The sequence below is a fragment of the Accipiter gentilis genome, chromosome 31 (genome assembly GCF_929443795.1).
Source record: "Accipiter gentilis chromosome 31, bAccGen1.1, whole genome shotgun sequence".
Lineage (NCBI taxonomy): Eukaryota > Metazoa > Chordata > Aves > Accipitriformes > Accipitridae > Astur > Astur gentilis.
This window is the reverse complement of record NC_064910.1, coordinates 1,190,524-1,214,207: the sequence shown is the minus strand read 5'-3', so window position 1 is coordinate 1,214,207 and position 23,684 is coordinate 1,190,524. Positions and strand designations below refer to the sequence as shown.

The 23,684-nt window shown below is 42.6% G+C and overlaps 1 protein-coding gene across 1 annotated transcript in view; it reads right to left on the bottom strand.

Annotated features, from left to right (window-relative positions):
- The window catches only part of COL4A2 (collagen type IV alpha 2 chain), a 141,305-nt gene that overhangs the window by 95,621 nt on the left and 22,000 nt on the right, over positions 1-23,684 (bottom strand). Inside the window, exon 3 of the mRNA XM_049834053.1 lies at positions 4,044-4,124. Coding sequence (XP_049690010.1) covers positions 4,044-4,124 — 81 coding nt within the window. The remainder of the gene's footprint in view (positions 1-4,043; positions 4,125-23,684) is intronic.

Here is a 23,684-nt window from a genome sequence, read left to right as displayed (position 1 = left end):
GAACTTCAATAGGTCAAACAGTTGGCCATTGTACTGAAAGGAGTTATCGCTTCCTACATAAGTGCATTAATGTTTAACAAATTTTAAAGGTGCATCTATTGTATTCTGCCCAATGTATGGTTTGCAAAGAACTATAAATCTCAAAATTTTAGGAGTTGCGATAAAAATCTAGAGGAAAAAGACACCAGAAGATTTTCGTTTGTTTTTTTCCCTTAGTCCGGGTCTTCTGTTTCATTCAAAACAGTATTTCAGTACCGTATCAGCGCTTCCCTGTTCTCCTTTCCCTCTTACCCAGGCACCTGGGTACTCCTTACAGTATTTTCTCCACATGTAGCTTAGGGAGAGGATGAGTCTGTTGTCTTAGGAGAACAACTTATGATAAATTGACTTGGGAGAAAATGAGAAGAGTCTGTCTCATTTTAGGGAGAAGATGAGTCTGTTTTCTTTCCTCTTCCTTTTCACCCTGTGCCCTCCACTGAGGCTTATACCATGGTTTCTTTTAGTGTGGATTTGGACACTCCTGCAGGAGCTTCCATTCTCGCTGGCACTTGGCTGAGCTTTTTGCCAGCTGTGAGAAGGGGAGATGAGGGTAAGGCTGGTCCCCAAGCTCGGTTCCTGCAGCCCCAGCTCCAACCACTTCCCTAGTTGCAAGGTACAATTAGATAGACTGGATATTCGTATCCATATCCAGTAAATATGCGCCTAGGTTAAAGTAAAATGACTAGGCTGCAATGAAAAAGAACAAAGACCAGAGTGTCATTAGAGACTAGAAAAAAACCCAGCTTATGGAAGGAGTTCCCTTTAGTCTTTTTCCTCCAAAGTTGTGAACTCAAAAGCGAGACAGGAGGTGGGAACATCAAGGAGATTGTGTGCGGCCCAAGAAAGAGAAACTTCTCCAAGCAATAGCTCAGCATTTGCTGTGAACTGCAAACGTGGTTATCAGCAATGTCCTATGATTCTCTGCATGTCTGAATTCGACCCGTTTTCCTCCTGGGAACCAGGCAGAAAGTGCCTGTCGCAGGTGTTGTCCCAGCCCCGGGGAGCAGCTCTGATGAGAGGCAGGAGGCTGCAGGTCAGCCGCTGCCTTCGCTTCGCTGCAGCAGCTCCCCCCCGCCACAGCGGGCAGATGATGCTTCTGCTCTTTCATTTTCCTCTCCCCACTGGATTTTGCCGAGCTGCGTCTGAGGCCAGGGAAAGCTGCAGGGCCAAGCCGCGCCGAGCCAAAAAAGAGTGGAGGAAAAACTAAAAACACATACCTCTTTCTGGCAAGCCTGCTAGGTGCATGCACTAATTTGTGGTAGGTGGCCTTTTGTCTCTAGAAACTGCCCGTATGAAACGCGATTCAGCTCTCCTGTGCCTTTGTGCCTAACTTATCAGTCCTGAACCAAAAGCAGTGTAGACAGAAGCACAGGGCTTCCAGCTGCCACGCACTGCAGACCTGGCACAAATCACCAAAGCCTGGCTGAATCCTCACACCTGCAGACAGTGCCTCTCTGCCGCTAGCACAGAAGATATCAGCAGGCATATTTTGTAAAAAACACTTTTTTAAGAACAAAAGCCATGGGATTAAGACAACAAAAAAAGAGAAGCATCTTTATTTAAATGCAGTACCGTAAGTCTGTAACTGAAGCAGAAAATGAAGTAGAAGCACGTACGAATAAAAAGTAGGCATTTCTTTAGACCTTGCAGCTGTATTTGCCACTCCAACAAATGTACTTCATTCAACAGCTTCTGATATGCATTCAGTAGCAGCAATCCAAAGAAAGTGCTTTCTTTTGTTTGCCTGGTTTTGAGAGACCTGTCACGAACAGAAGGTGAATTTCCAGGGGTGGCAGGGCTGACAGCTGGCTGCGGACCCTCGCAGCGCTGCTCCCACCGGAGTTCCAGCTGCCCTGCAAGTGACAGCGCTGTCGCACCCGAGGTGGAGAGTCATTGCAGAAGCAGGCTCTGACAGACTGCTTCAGGCACTCTTACAAGTGCGAACACGCAGTACGTCTATTGTGCATGTAATGAGTCACCTCAAACAGAAAATGCGTGTCGTGCCAGATTATACAGAGGTTTTGTGAAAATAAATATTCCCATTGAGGATTAGCATGAGACCAGAAGCTATGCCAAATTTGACTAGTCTCTAAAGGCCAATCTTGTTCCTTAAACCAGATGTTTAACAGAGGTTGTGACATCTGAAGAGACCAGCAGACACAAAATACACGCAGTGTATGCTGACTCAGAATGAAGTGTATCATTTCAGAGAGTTAAAATACCATTTTTTAAGTGTTATAAAATTCTTTAAATCACTTTCCCCAATACTCCCTCACATCTTGCAAAATTAACCACAAGTAGCAAAATACAATTTATGTTTTGTAACATCCTCCTTTTCTCTTTTTTAGTGCCTATTTAAAGGGAGGCCAGTGTGATTAGCTACTGGGGTTACTTACTTCCCTGAGAAAAATCAAAAAGTGAGAGTGGCGAGCAAGTACATAAAATCTGCCCTTATCTCCCAATCTAGATACTAAGCAACTCACAGGGAACTTCTCATCAGTGGCACCTGACTGGTTCTCTACTCTGGTAATTTAACATTTTCAGCTTTTCTAACCTATGCAGTTACTTTTGTTTAGCTACCTCTTTTGTCTTGCAGACTTGGCAACTTGAAATTAAAGGTTATTCAGTCAATAAGGAATGTGAAAAATATTTCAGTCACTAAAGTTGGTAGTTTTGCAACTGATATTTTCACGAACTCTGGTGGAGAACAAGTACAAGTACATCCATGCTTTGCTTTTAGAACAAACAAAAAAAAAGACACTCGAAAAAGACATAGTAATGTCATACTTAAAGCCATTTCATACAGCATCAGTTCTGGACTTTCAGTGCCCCTGGAGGGAAGTGGCAGGAGGCACTTGCCAAACTTCATGTGCTGGGTGAGGAGGGTAAGGCAGTAACAGCTGGAGGGAGCCCCAGCAGAAGCCGTGAGCTGTGTCTCAGGGGAGGGCTTGTTTGTCCTCAGCTTCATCAGTCTGCCATTAAGTTATTGTAATGGAAAGCAGACCGTGAGCAGATCATGGTCAGGGGATGGGAGGATAACCATTATGGTCCTCATGGCACGGTAACCCCAGGATCATCTGACTTCTACCGAGACATCGTGACTTCTGCGGTAAACAAGAGTGTTCCTTGCCTCCCACCTACACTGTGACTTTCCTACCACCTCTTCCTCCGCTCAGACGTGGAGTCAAGCTTGAGGAATGCAATGGGAACGGCAACTGATGGCCTGCTGTGTGGAGAGAAGGCAGAGAACTAAAAAATCCTAATGAGGTTTGTGATAGCAGAGCGAGCATATGACCTGCTGCCACATCTCTTGCCTGACCTATTCTTAGAGATGGGTGGATGGAAAAGGCTGAGTCACCGTCTCAGCTGCAGAAGACCAAGCTGTACAGAAGGAGCCTGCCAGCCAGGGCTCCAAGCCATACAGGATAGGAACTGCCCTATTTCTCAGAGCTCTTTGTGGCAGGTGGCTAATCCCCTCCACCCCATCTCCCTTCCTCTGCCTCATTCCTCACTATTCCCCAAAAGAAAGAACAGACTATCAGCAACAACCGAACGCCAGAAGTCCCAAGCAGTTCCCTCCCACCAGGGATTTCAGGTTTTGCAGGCCTGGTTCCCTTTTGCTTTAATGGAAATCACATGTATGCGGTATCTTTTCATTTGCCATTTCTTTAGGAAGACTTCAAGAACCTTACTGAGTGATTTTGTCCATATTCATTCAGCACTGTCACACAAACCCATTATGCTCTAGCACATAGACTCCCTAAAATTCTGATCTGATCAGCTCATCATGGCCCTGATCTTCGAGAGAAGAACCTGCTATATTACATAACAGAATTTCTTCAAATTACAAGCTCTTGAGAAAGTAAAATGAAACAACAATAACTTTTTCTTGAAAAAGAGTAATTGTTTGAATACTCTTAGCAGTCTGATGCAAGTCCACCTATAGCAAATAGTGTTGGAACTAGTACCATCAAGAATGTTTTACAGGAAAAAATGTTACTTACACGGCTTCCTTTTTCAGGGAAACACTGACATCCTCCACTGCAGTCTCTGCCTCCACATGGTCCTGTGTAAGTCTTTCCACCCTGCAAACCAGAACACACATAAAGCGAAGGTTAAGAGGTATCAGCTACAATACCTGGCCCAGCACAATAACCTTTGATTAGCAGACTCACTGACAACTTGCCCAAGCAAAGACCAGGATCCGATCTATGACTTCCAGTTGAAACCTCTTTAATCTACGCTTAGAAGCAGCCGTGAGTGGCTTTCCAGTTCTTGGAGATCAGCATCAAGAAATATAATGTTACTCTATTAATTTCCCTCCACATTTTCAAAACATTGCAGCTCCGTGCTGAGCAGTATCTCACACAACTTTTTGACACATGCAACAGATATCATATCACAGAAGCACAGCTGCTTGGATTCTTCAGGGATATGGACTAAGTCCTAGTTCACAATGCAGCACATCCTTCTATGCGTGCTCTAAATCGTTGCTATATTTTAAAATATTTATGGGTGGGCATAAAGGAAGACGTAGGTATCATGTTCAAAATCATAAGCCAAACTCCTGCCTTCTCCTCTTCAACGGCCGCTTATTCTGGAGGCACCTAAAACTTGCTAGCAACCAACCACTGTGACCTGGAAGTCAGACCTAGATTAAGTAGATGGCTGCAGTTACATCTCTCCTGCCTGCCCAGAACCACCTTGGCCTGGGCCGCAAAGATATGGGTCACAAAATACGCACCACTCCATCCAAATCCTTGGACGGACTTCAGCAGGCAGGCCAGCTCCGATTACACCTAGCACACACTGCCTGCACGAAATGCAGCAGCCACGGTCACTCTTGTTCAGAAACCTGAACAGCAGAGATGCTGTGCATGCTGTGGTGTGATTTTTATAACTGTAACTTAATAATTAGGAATACTGTGAAGACAAGCCTGCGGCCCACCTAAGCCCAGGGTTTTGAACCCCCGAAAGTGCCCCACAGCAGCCTAGTAAGTAATCTGGGAAAGGAGGAAGGAATTTCTCGTCGCTATTTCGGAACCTGTTTTGCCCCACAGCAAATAATTAATAGAGCCAGGAAAAAAAGAGAGGATGAACTCTGGTGGCTACGGGAAGGACGTCTTGGAGCCTCAGCCCCTCATTCAGGGCGGCTGCCAGTTTTCACGCGCACCGCTCCTCAGATGAAACCTCAAGGCACCCCAGCTGTAGGGTACGGATTCAGGCTCCGTGTCGCTTGATCCCCTCCTGGCTGGAAGAACCCTGAATCCTTCACGGCACTGCAGCCGGGACAAATGGTGCCTTTACCCTTCCTGCCCCGCTCACAGCTCGAGCACGTCTTCTCTTGAAGGGAGCTGTCGGGTATGAACAAGCCCCCAGAACACGACGCGCGCTCTGGGCTCGATGCTGTTCCTTCAGCAGGCAGTGACGCTGCCGCTCCTGCCTCTAGCCCTGACTCAAGGAGCTAAAACACGGAGAGGGACCAACACGGCCACGCTTAGCATTCTTCATGCAGCTCTGAGCGATCCCCTGCTCAACACCCGGGGTTGTTGGGTCACATTTCTCAGGTATCCAATTCTGCTGTTACACGACCGAGAACCTGAAAACACAGCTCGGGGCTTTGGGTTCCTCCCTGGGAGCCAAATGAATAAAAGGTATGGAGCAGGTACCGGGCGTTGCCTACGTCCCCCTTTGGTCATATTTGTACAACAGGCTCTCAAGCTTATGACATGCAGTACTACAGAGTTCCCAAAACACGTTCTTATGCTTGTCACGAAAGGGTTCATGTCTGTATCTTAACTATTTTTTATGTATTATCATACTTTTGTTTCAGCTTTATATTTAATTCTCACATTTAACAAAACAAGTAGGCTTTTCAGATAAGACTACTTGTGGATAAAAGAGGTCCACAGAACTGAAACCATGCCCCGAGCTATTTAAAGGTTAGGTGTTTGATTCAGGAAATTATTTCACAGACCTAACAGTGTTCTACGTCATGTTATGAACTCTGCTTTATGTTTAGGCTATTGTTTAGCGGAAATAATAAGCCAAGACAGTTTTATAAACTCCAGCAGTTTGCCCAGGTTGGTCCGTTTTTTTAGTTAAATAATCGGATGGGCACAAACTCACCATCTCTGTGGGGTTTTTTCTTATTAACCTATTTGCAGAAGAAATGTGCATCAGTTTCTCAGGATCCTTCATTTCACAGAGTTCTCCCCTCAACTCCTTTTCAGAAATTAAGAATAGATCTATTCATTTTTATGGACACCATGAAGATGTACAGCCTGTGTGAACATATTCCCCTGCAGGATGCAGGTCCTCATTAAGGAGCAGCGTGTTAAGTAATGCTGCCATTAATAAGAATAAATTCTGAACTTTTAGAGATCTGTTTTGGCTGGAGCTGTAAATAACAGTATATCCCTGCCTAACAGTAACAGATTGACAGATAGTCATGTGAGTTTTCAATTACGCCTACTGAGAAAACAACAAGGAGAACAATAAGTTTATTTCTTTCTTAATTAGCAGAGCGACTCTAAATTTGGTAAACTGTTGCTAAGGAGAAAATAGAGTATGAATCAGAACTATGGCAAGATATTTGTGCACTTGTTAAAAAAAAAAAAAAAAGAGGCTGCTAATGCTTATTTCAACTGGAAGAATGTCAAGGTCTATTGTTTGTGTACTATCCACCAGCCAACATTTTAATTTGCATGCTGTAACAATACCAGCAGCTAATGTGGGGACACAATTGTTTTCTTCCACAATTTTAGGAAGCTTTTTTTTTAATTTTCTCATTTTATGTCCTTTTATGCACATAGATTCTTCAGATAATGAAGAGAAAAATCTGGAAGATTCTCCAAAGGTAGGGAACATAACAGGAAAACATTTGAGACCAGCGTTAATATATCTCTTCTGGATTATACTTGGGCTCTCCTTATTGCCTAATTGCTACTTCTACACTTTTTGACTGCTAGTGGGATGACTCTGAGAGGTTTTAGTCACATGTAGCACTTTCTACTTTATTATCGATGAATGTTTATAATTTCTTGAAGGTAGATCATTGCACTGTCATTTAATCTGACATTACTGGGAAGCTACAGTATAAAACATTATGGTTTAAAAGTCTGTTAATGTTAAAAAATACATCTGTTAAGGATCCTTGTAAAACTTAGTCAAAACCAATTATACACATAGGGATACAACTGAGATGAAGGGAAATCAAATGGATATGTATCAGTCAGTTTTAAAGCACCACAACTATTTATGTCTTGAGAAAAACAGATTTCTGGGAAGATGACACCAATGGTGACAACCCACTGTAGTTGTTTTGATCTGAGACAGGTGGCTGGACAACCTTTTTGGTCAGTGGGGAGAACAGTCAGTCCCAGGTTACAATTCACTCCACCCCGATACCAGCATCTAAACTGATCAACTGCATCTCTCCCAGAAAACACCTACTGCTTTCTCTTAACTGTAAAGGTGGGTGGAGGTGACTAGCTTACAGGCAGACATCCATCTCCTGTAGAAGTCTAAGGACAGGGAGACGATTCTCCTGATTTGCTCAATATGCAGTTAAATGGTGAGAAGTGTGTTTGCAGCAGAATGGTATTCTAGGATTAGTGCAACCAAGTTGGAAGACTGGCCATAGCCCTCAATACTGAAGTTGTCTGCTGAGAAAATCTTCAATCCAGGTCTTGCTCATGTTTTGGATGATCCCAAATTCCACTAATCTCTAAAAATTCCAGAGTCTAGGCAGAGTCTAGAAATCAGGTTTATCTAATCTAAGTTTTCTGCAATATAGGCACAACATCCGGCTGCTATTATAGACCATCCAGAGAATCTCATCACATCTATTTCAGACATCTGAGCTAAATCTCATCCTAGATGGATGAGGGGATTAGAAAGGTAGCCTAGGGTAACTGGTTGAGATGTGTCTACAGCACAGACGTCCAGCTTCAGGTGAGATGAATCCTATGCTAAGTGTCCAAATCTCATCCTCAAAGGTAGCTATGGCCTCTGATGGGAACACTGAGAGTGAGGAAAACTGTTTAAGAGCAGACAAATGGTGCAAACAGAAAACGGGTTATACCACTGCGCTGGTATGCAGGCTCCCTGCGCATAAGCTGAGGTATTGCTTAATTAGAATTAGGCTGGGTAGTCAAGGCTAAAGTATGATGACTCCGTCCAAAAAGATGTAACATAAATGAAATGTAACCAACATGAACCACAGGGTCAGAAGGCAGCCTTTGGAGGCAAGGCTGTCTCATTTAGCCACCTGTAATGCTAATACCATATTGAGCCAAAATTGCCTAGGTAATAGTGTCAGAAACACCAACTTTTGCACGTAACAAAGTTGGGACTGATGAGGAAAAAGTATCTAGGAGCAGGTTGTTTATTTGGGAGGAGTATAGGCAGAGAAAAGGAGGTACAAGGGTGATAAAAGGGTGGAAAAGAAAAAAGAAAAGGAATAGGGCATCCAAAGAACAAAGGAGAAGAACAAAGACGGTGAGGATATGCTAAGAGCAAGAGCAGGGACCCCTGCAGCAGTGGTGATGCTGACCTGCAGGCACAAACCCACTGGGAGCCCCCTCGGGAGAGCCCACAGGTCTCTCCACCAGGCATGTCCCTGAAAGACTTGCTGTGGGATAAACTTGTCAGGAAGGACTGGCTTACACCTGAATACCAGCTGCAGGAGGAAAGGCAATAGAATTGCAACTCAATAGCTCCTTTGTGCGATTTATAAGATTTCTTTCTCGTGATTTTGTATCAATACTAATACTAACAACAAGCAATAGAATTGTAATTCAGTGTTTCTTGCAGTGATGTAGTTGTGAATTAATACCACTAATAACAGTGGTGTGTTACTTCACCAAGTAAAGTTATCATTGTGTTCTCAGAGGTGTGTTCTTTAATCAGCAAACATCATAAGTTATGTCTGACATCTCCAGCCTAAAGGGGGAGAATTGGATTTGCAGAGTAAGACCCCTCTACAGAGCTTCCCCTTCATCCTGGAGGCACCAAAACATCCCGTCCATGCCCCCCTCCTGCTGGCAGCAGGGCAGGTTTGCTTCTGGTCACGCATACAAGTATGTGCAGCCCCAGCCACATGGGTTCCATCCAGCTCGCTCTGGGCTCTGAAAACCAGGCAGAAACTACCATGCATGAAGGGCTGGAGACAGACCCCCAGCTCTGTGGGCAAGTGCCACAGATCCACCCAGGTCCACGGTGCTCAAAGCCAGGCTTCTCTAGAGCCGACTGACCCTGCAGAGGCCAGCATAGAGCGGTCCAGAACAGACGAATATCTGCCATTCACTCTCTGCCCTCTTTTATTTACCGGCTTAGATCCCTCCACAGGGGCCCATATGAGCACGTCTAGTTCATACAGCCTGCCCTACTGGAAAATGTGGTTACAGTTCCTTTATTTTTAAAATAGAGCTGGAGAAGATGATGGGGTAGAGGAAGACTGAGTGGAGCAGCTTTACTCTGCCCCATTCATTGCACACAATAGCACAGCAGTCAGCACAGTCTCCTATGAAATGGGAGACCTAATTGCAGTTCTCTGATGGAGAAAATCAAACATGCACCTACCCCTGGGAAAGCTTTAACCAGTAGGCTGCGAACTAGGCTGGAATGGACGGAGAAAGGGAATGAAACGGAAAGGGAAAAGAGGGGCTTTTCCAACTCTCCTTTTAATACCATTGGGTTACTGTGCTGGAATGAATATGAGATTGATGGTTCAAAGAACATGAACACTACTTAAACGCAAGCAGGAGAAAACATGTAAGTAAGTGTCATCTATGTTTGTAAAGCTTGTATATTTGCCTGGTGTAAATACCTTCTCATTTTTCTATATGTGAAATAGTAAGCATAAAATGTGGGTGTCCCGACACAAAATCTTTTTTTGCCCTCTTGCTTTCTCATAATTTTTTTTCTCCCCAAACAAAGTTACTTCTGTACTTATACATCTTCAGCCAACGCAAGACAACTTAAATGCAGTTTCCTTCAGCCAAACTCTTAAAAAACCCGGAAACATATATGCAGTTCTCTTTAAACTTTTCCACACATTGATGATCTATTTATTACTAATCTTGGTCACATCTGTGTAATCGTTATCTCTGTGTGCCCATTCAAGTACCTTCACCTCAAGGGTTGGTATTCTCACAAAGAACAAAGGCAACCAAAGGACAGACCTCAAAGTACAGTTCTATGAGTACAGAAAGACCAGGAAATATAAGCCATTTCCTTACATACAGCTCAAAAAAATTACGGAAATTATAAAGAAAATATTGCAACTTGGAATCAAAAGACTCCGCACACCGACCTCTTCTTTGATAAACTTTTATAGGTTGCAGTTGCGCATTGGCTTCTGTCCTGACAAGCCCCACTCTGTTCTCTCCATCAGCCACAGCGGCTCCTCCGAGCCGGCTAAGTTTCACCAAGAGATGTTTGAGAAGGTCTGGGAGCTTGCAGAAAAGCTGAACTACGTACACCTGGGCTCGCTGACGTACCACACGCCCCTGCCCGCGGGGCAGCCCTCCCTGTCACCACCAGACCAGAGCAGCCCACACCTCCAGCGCGGACCTCTGCCTCCACGTTTGACCCTCAGCTGTCGAAACCCACATTAATTTCAAATTGGGTTTATAAGGCCCTGACTCAGACACATTACTTTTCTGCTTCCTTTGAAAGAAAGGAGAAAAAAAAGTGAAGTAGGAGCGTGACAGGGTACTCCTGCTGCTGACGAACCAGACAGAGAGCAACTTCATTGGTTTCAAATACGACTGCACAGTTGTATTTCCTCAAAACCAGCATTTTATTCCTTAAACAGTTGAAAGCATTTGTTGCCTGGATGCCAAAATTACTTCTCTAGAAACATGTATAAACAACCACTCAAAACAAGTATGGGGAACGCTGTCAGCGGGGGAGGCCTGGACTGCCGACTGTCGGGCTTGGTCTGGAAAATGCCCCGTCCCCGGAGTTACAACGCTGAAGAAGGAACCAGCCACCTGAAACTGCCGGCTCGCAGTCCAGTAGCTACCAGTGCACCGGACTGTAAGGCCACTGGTGAAGACCTTAATTGGCAAGGGAAAGGGAGAGATAAATTGGCACATTCGGAGAGGAAGGAAAAGATGTGGGTGTGGATCCTGCCTCCAACTGTTCTGAGAATTATTTCGCTAAGAAATAATTCTTTCATATTTGAATGGGAGCCAGAACCTTTTCTAGACTGGATGCATGGCAACTGGAATAATTTAGTGCGTGACCTCAATATCATATGAATGTTTACACTTCCCACCAAAAGCAAGGGGAGCCATTTATCTACACATCCTTCAATGAGAAAAAACCTGGAGGAGGAAACGGGCTCCAGGAGGAACACAAGGAGATCTACCGCCAGCCATACTAAGAAAGCTGGTCTCCTAACAACTGCCTACTGCAGTCTTCCAATGCAATGAGAAAAGCAATGCGTGTGGCAATCAATTATGAATTATTGATCGGTGTGGAGTTTCATGTGCCACCTCCCTCTTGACGATGGAGTGTATAGAGAAAACTGGGAGGCAGGCAGCCAAGGAAGCAAGCAGCTCCTGAGTCCTGATGGGCATGGGAACGTCAACAGAGGAGGAGTATCCAAAAGCAGCACTGCTCCCAGGGACTGAGATGCCTGTGATCGATGTTTGAGGTGAGGGAAGGAAGGGCAAGAGAATACAAAGTCTCTGATGCTGAGAAGACCCCAGCAGACAGAAACTTGTCTTCTCAAGTGTGTCTCAGCAAGTATGTTGAAGGCAGCAATGGGAAACATGAATTCTGTACCGCTCAGAAGTGAAACTATAAAAGACTTTCCTCTTATGGGCTGGCTTGTGCCTCTTGATAATATGAACTTTTCTGGCACACGGCCTTGATTTGAAGGCTGCATAGTTTCATTTCAAAGTGAAACTTCACAGCTCCACATGTTCACTTTATTTGAGGTACTATTTACCATCCCCTCTTCAAATTAAAAAGTTCTCTTGTTGCAGTCTTGAGACACTGCCTTGTAACAACTGCAGAAGCCAGACATGATACAGTGTGAACTCACCCTTCACATTTTCATAAAAGCATTTCTAATTTTGTGGCTTTCATCCAAACACGTATTTACCCAGCAAACCAGATGGAATCCAGAAGGAGCTGCTGTGGTATAGGAGGCATCAAAAAACCCAAAAGTAAGGTCTTTTAAGAGGCTTAGTCAGAGAGTAAATCTTAAAAGCTTCCTAAATATACAGTACAGATATTTGAATAACTGTCCAGGTGTCTTGCCCACTCACCCAACATGAGGTTCTTTGCAAGCAGTACGCTTCCGAGCAAGCAGCGTGTGCTGTGACACAGTTTTCTGTCAAGAAGTCAGTGAATGGAGGGTCTCATATTTTATAGGTAATGAAGTTGGTTTCAGCTACATTTTGCCTTTTTTTTTTTCCCCACACAGAGATGATTATATGTTATCCTAATGTCATGGTTTAACCGACACCGAAACCAGCCAAAAACAGGACACCTAAGAAAGGGACTAGAATATGTAAGATGGGAAAATCCAGTTAAAACATTTAAAAATGTCAAACAAAAAAAATAGTCACCACTGTAGAAAGAACTACTACTCCTGCTTATTTTTGGAGAATCTGTAATGCCATAGGAAAGGGAATCCTAAAAAGCAGCCGCAGGTCTCTGCATGAATGTGCTCCAGCTCTCAGGAGCTAATGAACAGGGTTAAGATGCAGAGGGCTTTTCCTACAACAAAATTACATCCAGATGAGGAAGAACAATGTTCTCTGGCACTTCTCTATTTGAGACAGGTGACTTAGTTGCCTAAAGGAATGACAGATTTTGTCTTAATCATCAGCTAAGGCTTGAACATGCGCTAGCAAGAGAGAGGTGATGCTGCAGGCAAACTAAGCTCTTTGAAGAGTGTGCAGCCATGGTTGAAAATACCTCTTAACATCTTACAAAGGGGCAAATGTCACACGGGCATCAACTGACACCTATGGCCCACAGTGATTACAGAAGGACAATAAAGTGTTGCTCATGAGCACTCCAGTTTCATCAATGTAAGAATCAGGTTTGCTTGCAGAAAAAAGCCCCACAGATAGGAGTGTAGTAAGAGTTTGAAGCTGGAAATGTATTAACAAAGGTAAGCAAAGGTGCATACATTAATTATTACTATTACTTAAGGTAAGCCCATTGGCTCCCCTGATTATAATAAGAACTCAGACACCCTGTGAATATGTAGATGCCTAAATTTAGGTGACTTCATACCAGCTGACTCTGTTCACATGGGAATTCTTAACTAAATCTGAGAGAAAGGTAGAAGATGGACAAGTAACTGAAGGAAAATCTGGATTGGGATTCCATCTTTGTAAATGCATGCTTTTAGAGATGCATATTATTTTAGTCTATTATCTTTTCTTATGAGACAACAGACTCTCATCTAGCATCCAACATGGTATTCCTCATCTAAAAGGATGATGGTCTTTAGAGTAAGAGTGCTGGGACACCTTAACATGAGCCTTTATTCCCAACACCCCATCCCTAGAAATTAAGTGTATCTCCACAGACGCCACTTAGGTGGTTTTAAAAAGTAGTATTGCAGGAGTCTGAAGAAGTGTTTTCTAGTTATCAGTGATGAAGAAAGCACTCTGACTTGGCAAATTAGATGTAATCACTTGTTAGGGAGTCTGTGATGACAAGCTACACTGAAAGGCACAGTTTGTTTCTCTTTTTAGTTTTTTTTCTATTATTTTGTTTTATGCAAACCACTGTGCATTTTGTATTTGAGCTGCACAAGTGTAAAGGCTTATGCAAGGCACAAGTTAGTGGACAGTGTTATCACCTCATATGTGCAGTTGCACTGCACAGTGGATCAAAAATATTTTCCATAGAGGAATCAGGATAAAGACACTGTCAGCCCTTAATCTGAATTTGGCTTTTGTCCAATATCTTATATTACTGGAATAAAATCCCCCTTCCCATCCCCAAGAACAGAAAGGCATTTGTTCACATACTAGTAGCATAATAATGAAACACAGCACCCACTCATTAAAGTAGCAATTTCTATATTTAACTACTTCTAGTTTCCGAAGTCTAGTCATTTTCAGTTCTGGAAAGACATCCAAATAATGATATCATTTGCTTCAAACAATAGAAAGTCTGGATGCTATTCTATATATGGAGATTTTTTTTAGTCTATTTATAAACCACGCCAGTTATTTGACCTGTCTAGTTTACTCACCTACGTAAATTGGCAGACTCAGGAAACTTACTTAAGAACATATTATTCTTAGTGATTGGTAAGCCTTAAAAGTTGCTAAATTATGCTTCAGATATGCATCCAGTATTACTGAAAACTCATCTGCACCTATTACACTAAGAACAAACCAACTGGTCAATGCAGGAAAGATTTTTGCTTTTGAACCAGCAGCAATGCCATTGCATTAGCCCTGCTCGTGGGGAAGGGACTGATAGAAACCAGCCGTACAGCTGTTTGCATGGCTGTACCGTCTATATTTGTTCAGTGCAGTGCAACGGTGCCAGGGTTTCCAAAATGTAAGCATAACCACCGAGACTTTATTCCAGTTTCATGTTTTCTAAAATTAATTAAAAATGCTTTATTGTGTATGAACGACATTTATAAATTGAATTAGTTAGTTAGTTTTCCTATGAAGAATAGCTGTTTACAGCCGTAACATGCTGACCTGGTTCTTATGCATTCAGAGATCCTGGCAGGTTTTTTTTTTTTCCCTTGAAAGGGATGATGCTCGTGAGTTTTTAACGGCCTTTTTAAATTCTGTTGTGCCTGCAGAATCAAATATAGCAGAGAAAGAAAGAGAGCTGAGTTTAAGTTCTTCCTGCAGAATTATTTACTAAATTGCAATTAGAAATATATACCAAGAACTGGAAGTATGGAGCTGTCACTGACAGTATGATTTGAAAGGAATGGATTTGCACAGGGTTATTGGTGATAGCCCAGATTGACTGACACTGCTTTTATCATAGATGCTGATGGGTAAGTCTAGTCCAGTATAACATTTACAGCCCTGGCTCAGTTTTCAGAGCTGGCTGTTAGACAAATGACTCTACTGGAAGTATTAAATGTGGAAATTTGCTATGCAATTTTTCAGAACTGCTTCTCAGGGCTGGACTGGTATTTCCTTAAAAGTAAGAAGAATGGCTAAGAGATTTGCAAACTGGAAAAAGAGCTGCATTTGATGATGGAAGTGTTTACTGCTAACTGCTTGGTCAGATGCAACACCCACCATTTCCTTTCTATTGCAGTCAAGAAAAAGCCCATGAGAACTAGCTTTATTACTGACCCATTTAACTTTCCAGATTAGACTTCAAAACTTAACCTCCTCCCTGAGCCTTCTCCCCTCTGCTCTGAGCTGATCAGTGTTGCCACTGGTAAAAGCCTTGGGTAAAGCAGATTGTTATAGGGGGTATACCAGATAAAGAAGGTATATTAGAGGATCTGACATATCCGGACTATATGCAGACTTCTGTGAAAATTTTGCTATTTGCAACAGGGTCAAGGCAGGTAATCTAAAATACAGACAAAGGTCTTCAGACAAAAGGTCGATCTCTTCCTTGTGGAATAAAAACTGATAGTCAATTATCAGTGATAATCTCCTTTCTCACCCATATACTTTTGATTAGCAAAATGTCTTAATATATCTTCTCATAAGAGAAAAGAAGGGACCTGCAAAAGCTCTTTTTAATTTTTTTTCTATTTTGCAAATAAGATGTCCCAATGTGCATAAGAAACACCTGAAAAATTCAAACAGGAGAAGCATTATAATTCCTGCTCATAAAACTTACCTGATGTATTTCAATTCCCACTTCTACAAAAAAGCTCTTTTGGTTACTTACTCAGGAGACAAAATCTATAGTTCAATATAATGCTTATTTTGTGTATTTGTATCTGTTGATATCAAAACCTGAAATCTAGAATGGCCAAATTAAGTTCTCCTGGATACTAAAAAATAAATAACAACCATTTTTTTCTTTGGATTATTTTTTCATCCTTCGTACTCGCTTCTACATAAATTTCATGGGAGGGGTGGGAAGGTTTTTTTCAGGGGGGAAGGTTCAATTTTATTCAAAGTATCCAACTGACTATGCAAGAATATTACCACAGCCACACCGTGAAATGTTGGCTCAGGAGAAGATAATGTAGGATTTAATTTTACCAGAATAAGAAAAAAGGGCTCATCTTTCCCATATGGGCCACCGACTTGTGACTTACAACCTGCTTTGGTTCAGTTTGGCAGCTGGGCTGATTTCTGCAATGCTGCAGAACTGAGTTAAATGCACTTTCCCAGAGCCGCATGATGACTCACTGGTTCAGCACGGTCTAGGACCCAGAACCTTCCTGCCTTCCAGTCCATTTCCCTAACCAACAGACAAACACTGTCTGCAGTGCTGCACTAAGTCTTGTGGCTCAGTCTCCACACCAAAAATGCTCTTATCACAGTACAAACAACTAACATAATGAGATTATAAACAAGCAAATATCAAGCTTCTTTAAACTGACTTAAGCGATGTCATTTGCCTTCTCTTTCACATCCTTTTTCATTATATGCTTGTCTTTTTGCAGACGGATATACAAGAATCTGGAAATGTTCATGCCTTGGCAGTAAAGAGTAGAAAACACAAGAATAAAGTAAGGAATACAAATATAGTTCACCGTATCAGAAGTGAGATGGGCTTGACTCTTTGAAGAGATAGAACAGACCTCACAGTGCTCACTAAGCTCAAAGGTCTTAGCAACTGGTAACTGATGCTTTATTCAGAACATGTTTTCTGTATAAGATGCACACCCCACCTAACTGGGGAAGAGTAACTCTGAATTAGAAATCCAGCAGAGGCAACCAGCAGACTGGACCTATGTATTCAGCTTTGCCATAAGCAGCTTCCCATGGAACTCCTCATAGCAAAATGCTGATTTTGAGACAGAATGCCCAACGCCCAAGAATGGATCTTAGAAATACTTTATCAGCAATGGCATGGAAGTAACCCGGGACTGCAATGTTCATGTTAAAGGGTCACAATATTGCTCAAAAAAAAACATTCCAAGCTCTGTCTCCTTGCTTGCCTCCCTGAAACTCCACAGATCATATCTCACACCTCTGCTTGGAACAGATCTTCAGATTAGAGACCAGTAATGAGACGGTCAGTGTCTTGGGCAGGTACCCCCTATCAGGGCAGTGGTCAGGCCTCTCTAAGCTTCCAAACATAAAAACCCTGTGACTTTTACCTGACATAAGATGCAAGACTCTGCTAAACTCCAAAGCCTGGCAGAGGAAAACAGCTCTCTACATGCAGACTGAGGAATCAGGACTCTAGTGAATCATTACCATAGGCATAGCTCAACCAACGTCAAGACTGTTCTCCAGGGGACCTTTGCTCTCCCACACAAAGCCGCAGCTTCATTTTCAGGCATCAGAAGGTAACAGAAAAATCACATATTTGCCTTGACTTTCTTTTCCCTGATCATGGAAAATATTTACACCATATTTTGTGAGCAGGATAGACCTCAAATGCACTAAGTTTCTGAAGAAATCTGCTACATTTCTCCTCCTAGCAGAATCCTCTCTCACCATTAACTTTTATAAGACAGACTCAATGCTTGAACTGCTGACAGCATGGTAAAATAGCTTCATTGCTGCCTCTTCGCTAGATCTTTCCTTCTATGTCCTTTCTTTCCAGCCTCTAATAAATTATTCCAGTGGATTTTTGAAAGGCAGGTCTTTTTCATGAAAAGGTAACAGTACTGACACACACTGGATCAGCAATGAGGTTTGGAGTCCTACCACACTTTGTCAGCAACAGCTGTTGTTCACAGCTGGAGCTCACGAAGCATGCATTTGAGGGGCTGGGCACTGATTGTTCAGTGCCTGCAAGCTGCAGAACTAGAACCTCATTTCTCCGTCTAATGAGATGAGCAATGGTCCTCAGAAAATTCTCACTCTCTGTTTATATTGCTTAGTTTGTAATCTCTTCCCCATTGTATCCTGAAAGGTAAGAAGAGGGTTTCCCTAGTCGTCAGATCCTGGAACCTGTTTAAGTGAAGTGGAAAAATGCTAAAACAAGTCTTGGAGGCAGTTACTCTAAACCTCATCCTCTTTATTTCCTTAGTGTGTACTTACACACACGCAAGTGTAATTTGTTTTCCAGCTGTGAAGTATAATAGTTTTTCTTCTGGCTCTTTTTCCTCACTTTTCTGTTTCTTCTGATGAACTGGGTTCCAGTCAGGCAACTGCTTCTCAGTAGCATGAGATCCCAGATCAGCTGCTACCTGTTTCAATTTCAGTTTTGCTGCTGAAGTACAATCTTTTAGCACAGTTGGACCACATCTAGACAGCTCCCAGTTTTCATGGCGCCAACTGTTCATACAGTCCATTCAGAATTCCTATTCCACAGTTCTTACTTCTGATAACCCAAGCATAATATTTCAGTTTCCTCAGACTTTTTTGACTGCTGCCCATTACCTTCCTTATGCATACACGTGCTCTTTCCTTCTCTCTGTACAACACCTAGGTCACCAGATCATTTGGAGAGCTCCCTAAAGTAGATTACAATCACACTAACATTAATGCTTATTTTGTGGCATTCCTGCTGTCCACTCTTACACAGAACACTGGCTTTAGTAGCTTAGGAGAGTGCTTCTTACTGGTGTTCCTATGCTTCTGTGTTATACATGAGCTAGATTTTGGAGTCTAGGTCACCACTGATGCAGCTAGGCAAAATACTAAGAATACAGGCATGACAAAAACAATCCTTGGAGATCTTGGTATGGTAATAAAGCCCCCTTAGGGATTTCCCTTATCCTATATACTGAGAAAGAGAAAGGGTTTCTATAGTAACAAATTTCCCAGAAATTACTGTGAATTTCTCATGTCCTGCTTCTTTTTACTTATCCTCAAAAACTATCTCCCAGTGCAAACAGCCAACTCAGTTGTCCCACTAAATCCAACCATATCCTTTAATCATGGAAACTGAGCCTCTTGTTGCACACTAGAGAACTTCATCACCATCATCAAGTGTGATGTTCTTGGCTGTGAATTCCTGCTACTATATGTGAGCTAGGGTCCCATGGCAAATGAGGAAGTTTTTTCTGCTTCTGCTGTTTTTTATTACCTTTAGGTAACTAAGAAAACATTAGTTCTTCTGTTTTCCTCATTAAGCCACAGCAACAATATAAAAATAATGTAAAACGCCACTCTTAAAAATCTCACAATAGCAGAAACCCTCATCCTCCGCACAAATTTAGTTATTTAACTCCTGTAGACCCAAACTCCCGTACGCTAGTCTTTATACAAAACCACAACAGATGTGACTACTACCCCACGGTGGTAATAGTCCAACTCTGTCTTCTGTCACCTTTTCTAGCAACAGGGAACCTAGATGAAACATGACTTACGTGACTGAAGACAACAGTTTATGCCAGATGCTAAAAGAGCAATAGGCTGCATTACACAAACAATTGTTGAGTCTTGCATTTTGACCAGAAATACAAGTGACTAGCCACCCCTGTATCCTATTTGATCTTTTTTTAACAATTCTATGCTTTCAGGGGGAGAGCAGTACAGTGCTGACACGCTTTGCTGTGTCTGTTTTACTAGGAGTAGCTGGCACAGCTGGCAAAAGGGAGGTTAACTTACTTCTCACTGCCCCACCGCCCCCCATCCCAGGAAGGCAGTAGGAAAAAGGAATTGTTCTTCTGAATTGCACATCCGTCCCATCTCCTCGTGGGAAGAGACAGCTATTTCTTATCTTGGCTGTTTTACATCACTGAAATGTGAAGGCAGAGTTTGAAGGAAGGAAATCAGAGAAAAGACAGAGACCTCTATGTTTCAGAGCACTGGAGGGAACTGCTGCCTACGTACCAGAAGCAGGATGGGGTGGTTGGTGGTGGCGGGGACAAGAATGCTGTAGGTAATAATGAGCTAGAAAACCTCCACTGATAGAAAAATAAAACTTTTTTGGTGAAAAGGAGATCTTCAATCTGCTATCTGCTCTTTACTCTTCTGAAAAAGACATTTAAATAAATACCTTATTTCACCCTGTACGCTACTTCTCAATAATGATTGTTCTCCGAGATCCTAAAGAAAAGATGCGGCTGTCTATGTTATTCATGCCTCAAAGATAGAAAGGAAAGAAAAACATCCTTTTTGCACTATTCTAGGACACGCTGCCCCTGGAAATAGGGACTTATGGCTAAATCTAGTATAAATAATGTCATTTGGTAATACTTCAACAAACGACAGCAGGGTTAATTTAGCCTTCCCTCTGGGGATCACAAATGAACACATGGGTTCCCTGAGAAGACACAAAGATATTTTAATTATCTGATTTAGAAAAAGCTCTGTTTAAAGGACACAGACTTGAAATACATGAGGGGCAAACTTCAAAATACCTGGAGTTAGAGATAAGCACCCAAAACAGAGAGTACTTATCTGAAGCTTATCTGGACTATCTGATGCTCTGTGAAATGGTACCAGAAATCCTGTACCAGCAGGCCTTCTGTGGTAATTTCAGAACTTCCTTTCAGGCTAGAAACTTGATCTGTTTGGTGGCAATTCCTCACCTCTGGACCTTGCGTAACACTGAGAGCGTAGCATGAGGACACAAAACCGAGTAACTTCAGAAACTGCTACCATGGAAGTGCTAACCAGGCATTTCAGTACTCAAAACTCCTCATACAGCAAGGGGAGCCCGGACAAACTCAGCCAGTTTCTCCAGTGAAAGCAGATGGTCTGAAGAGCAGCCCTTTCCCAAGAACCCCCGTGGACAACGAGTCTTCTCCACAGCCTAGAGAAGGAACATCATCTGTTGGCATCTACTAGCGAGGGAAGAGAACAATGGACCGAGGTTTATCAGGTTTAATCGAACATTTATTTTCTAGCATTTGGGGCCTTTGTGTTAAAAATGACTAAGTTAAAAAGCGTAGAAAACGGTACACACAAAACACGTTTGCAAAACCGTGGGTAACTTCCCTGGGGTAAAGAGTGGTCCTAATAAACCGCTCTGGTCCTGAGAAGTGGAAAAATGTGTCTCTGTGCGGAAAAAGATTCCAAGCAGATTATTTCTTCCTTTCTTTTTTTCCCCCTTAGGAAAGAAAGAAGCCTTAATTCAGCAAGCCTGTTCCGCACGGCTAGGGCTCTGTGCGGATCCCTGCACCGCTGCACTTTCTGTAAAGGACCAGAAGGACGGCAGGGCCGGCTGCGCGGTCGCTGCAGAGACCGGCGAAGGGGCCACTCGGGAAGCCGGCTGCCAGCGCAGCAGCGGCGACGGACGGCAGAACCAGCAGCAGAGCTCAGCGCGGAAGAAGAACGCGTGTGGGGATCGGGGCCGGAGCAGGTTCGGCCGCAGACGGGGCCCGATCCCTGTGAGACCCGGGCACCCAGCTCCCGTGGCGTGGGGGGACGGGGGAGAAACCGTCAGCCCCAGCTCCTGGAGGACGGTCTGACGCCGTGAACATGCTCAGTGATGGCAGTTTTGCCTCCTGCTGTGGATTACTTAGGTTTCCCAAAATGACGTATGATTAACTGGGAGGTAGAAAGAACAGGGAAGTGTAAAGATTTATTTATTTGGGCCCTTTCGTTTGATTCATTGTTCCTGTGGAGGGAAGTACTGCTCAATAAGAGAGTGTAATTTAGATTGCCAGATTTCTGGGTGGAGGCTCAAACTGGTGCAGTTTGTTTGGCTCTGCAGGGTGGGTTGGTGGTTTTTTTTTTTTTGGTAAGTAGAGCTAAAATTGATTCCGACCTATACTGCTTCTTGCCAGAGAGATTTCTCTCATGTTGAATTCCCTGTTGGGTTAGACATCTACCTGAATGATGTGGGCAGGTATGGACCTCAAAGGAACAACACATACAAGCAGGTATCAAATCTAGAAGCATCACTATCTTGTGCATAGATGGACATGATGAAGCAAAATTTATCACTTGGATAGCTTAGCCAGGAAGGGCTGCTATTGCAATCACATTGACAAATTACACTGCTGTCAGTAGAGTACCTCTATGCAAAAAATACAAGCTGGGAACAGCACAGGCTTTGCCTTTCTGGCTTTATCCGATAGAAGCTTTTGTCAGCAAAATGTATATCTGTAATCCACAGGTGATTGGATTGCTGACGTGGCTAAAGATTGCTTAAATAGACCCTTACACTTAGCTAAGTGACTAAAAGGATGTAACTGAGATGGGACAGTCCATTACTTCCGATATGCTTACTAGTAAATATTAAACGCCATAATAATACTATTCAAGTACATGCTTAGATATTACATGGTTTTGATTGAGTTTTTGGTTTTGAGAGAGATTATATGAACTATGCTAATTTATTCTCCATATTAATTCAGATAGTTGCTTTTAATAAATCGTTTCTCTATTTTCCTTTTTGGAAAGCAACTCCAGTGAAAACTGAAATTCCAGGAGTTTATTCTTTTTGGAGAGCTAGCTGTGAAAACATGCAGAATTTTCTGTTTTTGCATATTAAAACTTCCTTGGCCTCTAATACCAGAACTATCTGTTCCTCTGAGTGCAGAACACACTAATAAAATATTTATCGTCTAGGAAAGACATTGGCAGTGTTTTTCATACCATCTGCATTCTGATTCCAGGACCTCTCAAGAGCTGAGTAAGGGTGCTGCTTGGACAGCTTTCAAAAACTGGGCAAAGAGTGCTTGACATGCCATGGGAAGTGAAGAGTCCGTGAACCGAACTGTTAGTGATCCCCACCATCCCAGTGCAACTCGCCCCATGTCTGCAGCCTGGACATCACGTTCCAGCTTTGATAAAGGCATCCTCCTTGCCCATATTTCTACAGTGGCTCCAAAAGCATTAATTATTTCTAATTTGTGGTGCTGAAACTCTGTTAGTATGTCAGTCACTTTGTTTCACCCCAAAGAAGCTCTGTGTCCGTAACATAGTACTTGTGGCATGTATTTTGTGACGTGGTTCAGTCCCAGAGCTCAGGACGTGTACTTTGCAATTGCTCGCTGCAGGGCAATGTCCATCCTACCTAAATAACTCTAGCTGCAAACTGTACCATCTGAGGAACTGATCAAGATCAGTACTACCAAGCATTTTCATTATGCTGCTTTTTAGCAGCACATTATACTGCTTCTAGTAATTCTTAAGCTGAAAGTCCAATATAGTGCCTAAAAATGCATTTGTATGTTTTCTGCTACTGTTTTTTTGTCATCTTTAGGCTCCAAAATAGCAAAAATTAATTGTGTGTGGTAGGAGATAGCAACTACAGTATCACAGCACATAAAAACCTTTAATCATCCAAGGCAAAGTTGGGAAAGATTATTTATACTGGTGTTAATTTTGATTTCTTTTTGTATTCAAAGAAAAATGTAAACGTGATTATGAAAAAGATTTTTCCTAGCTTAGAATACATCTTTTAGCTCTATACACTCAGGTCAGAAAAAGTTACATGAGTGCAATATACTTTCTACGTAAATACAAAGCATAGAAAAACTTCAGTATCAAAGTGATGTATCACTTCAGTTATTCATTCCTTCTTTCTGAGTAGGAAAAAAAATAATTCAGATATCTTTCCAAGAAATTTATTAAGTATGTTTGAAGTATAGCTTCCTTTCTTTTATATTAAAAGTAGCACACACCTTCAGG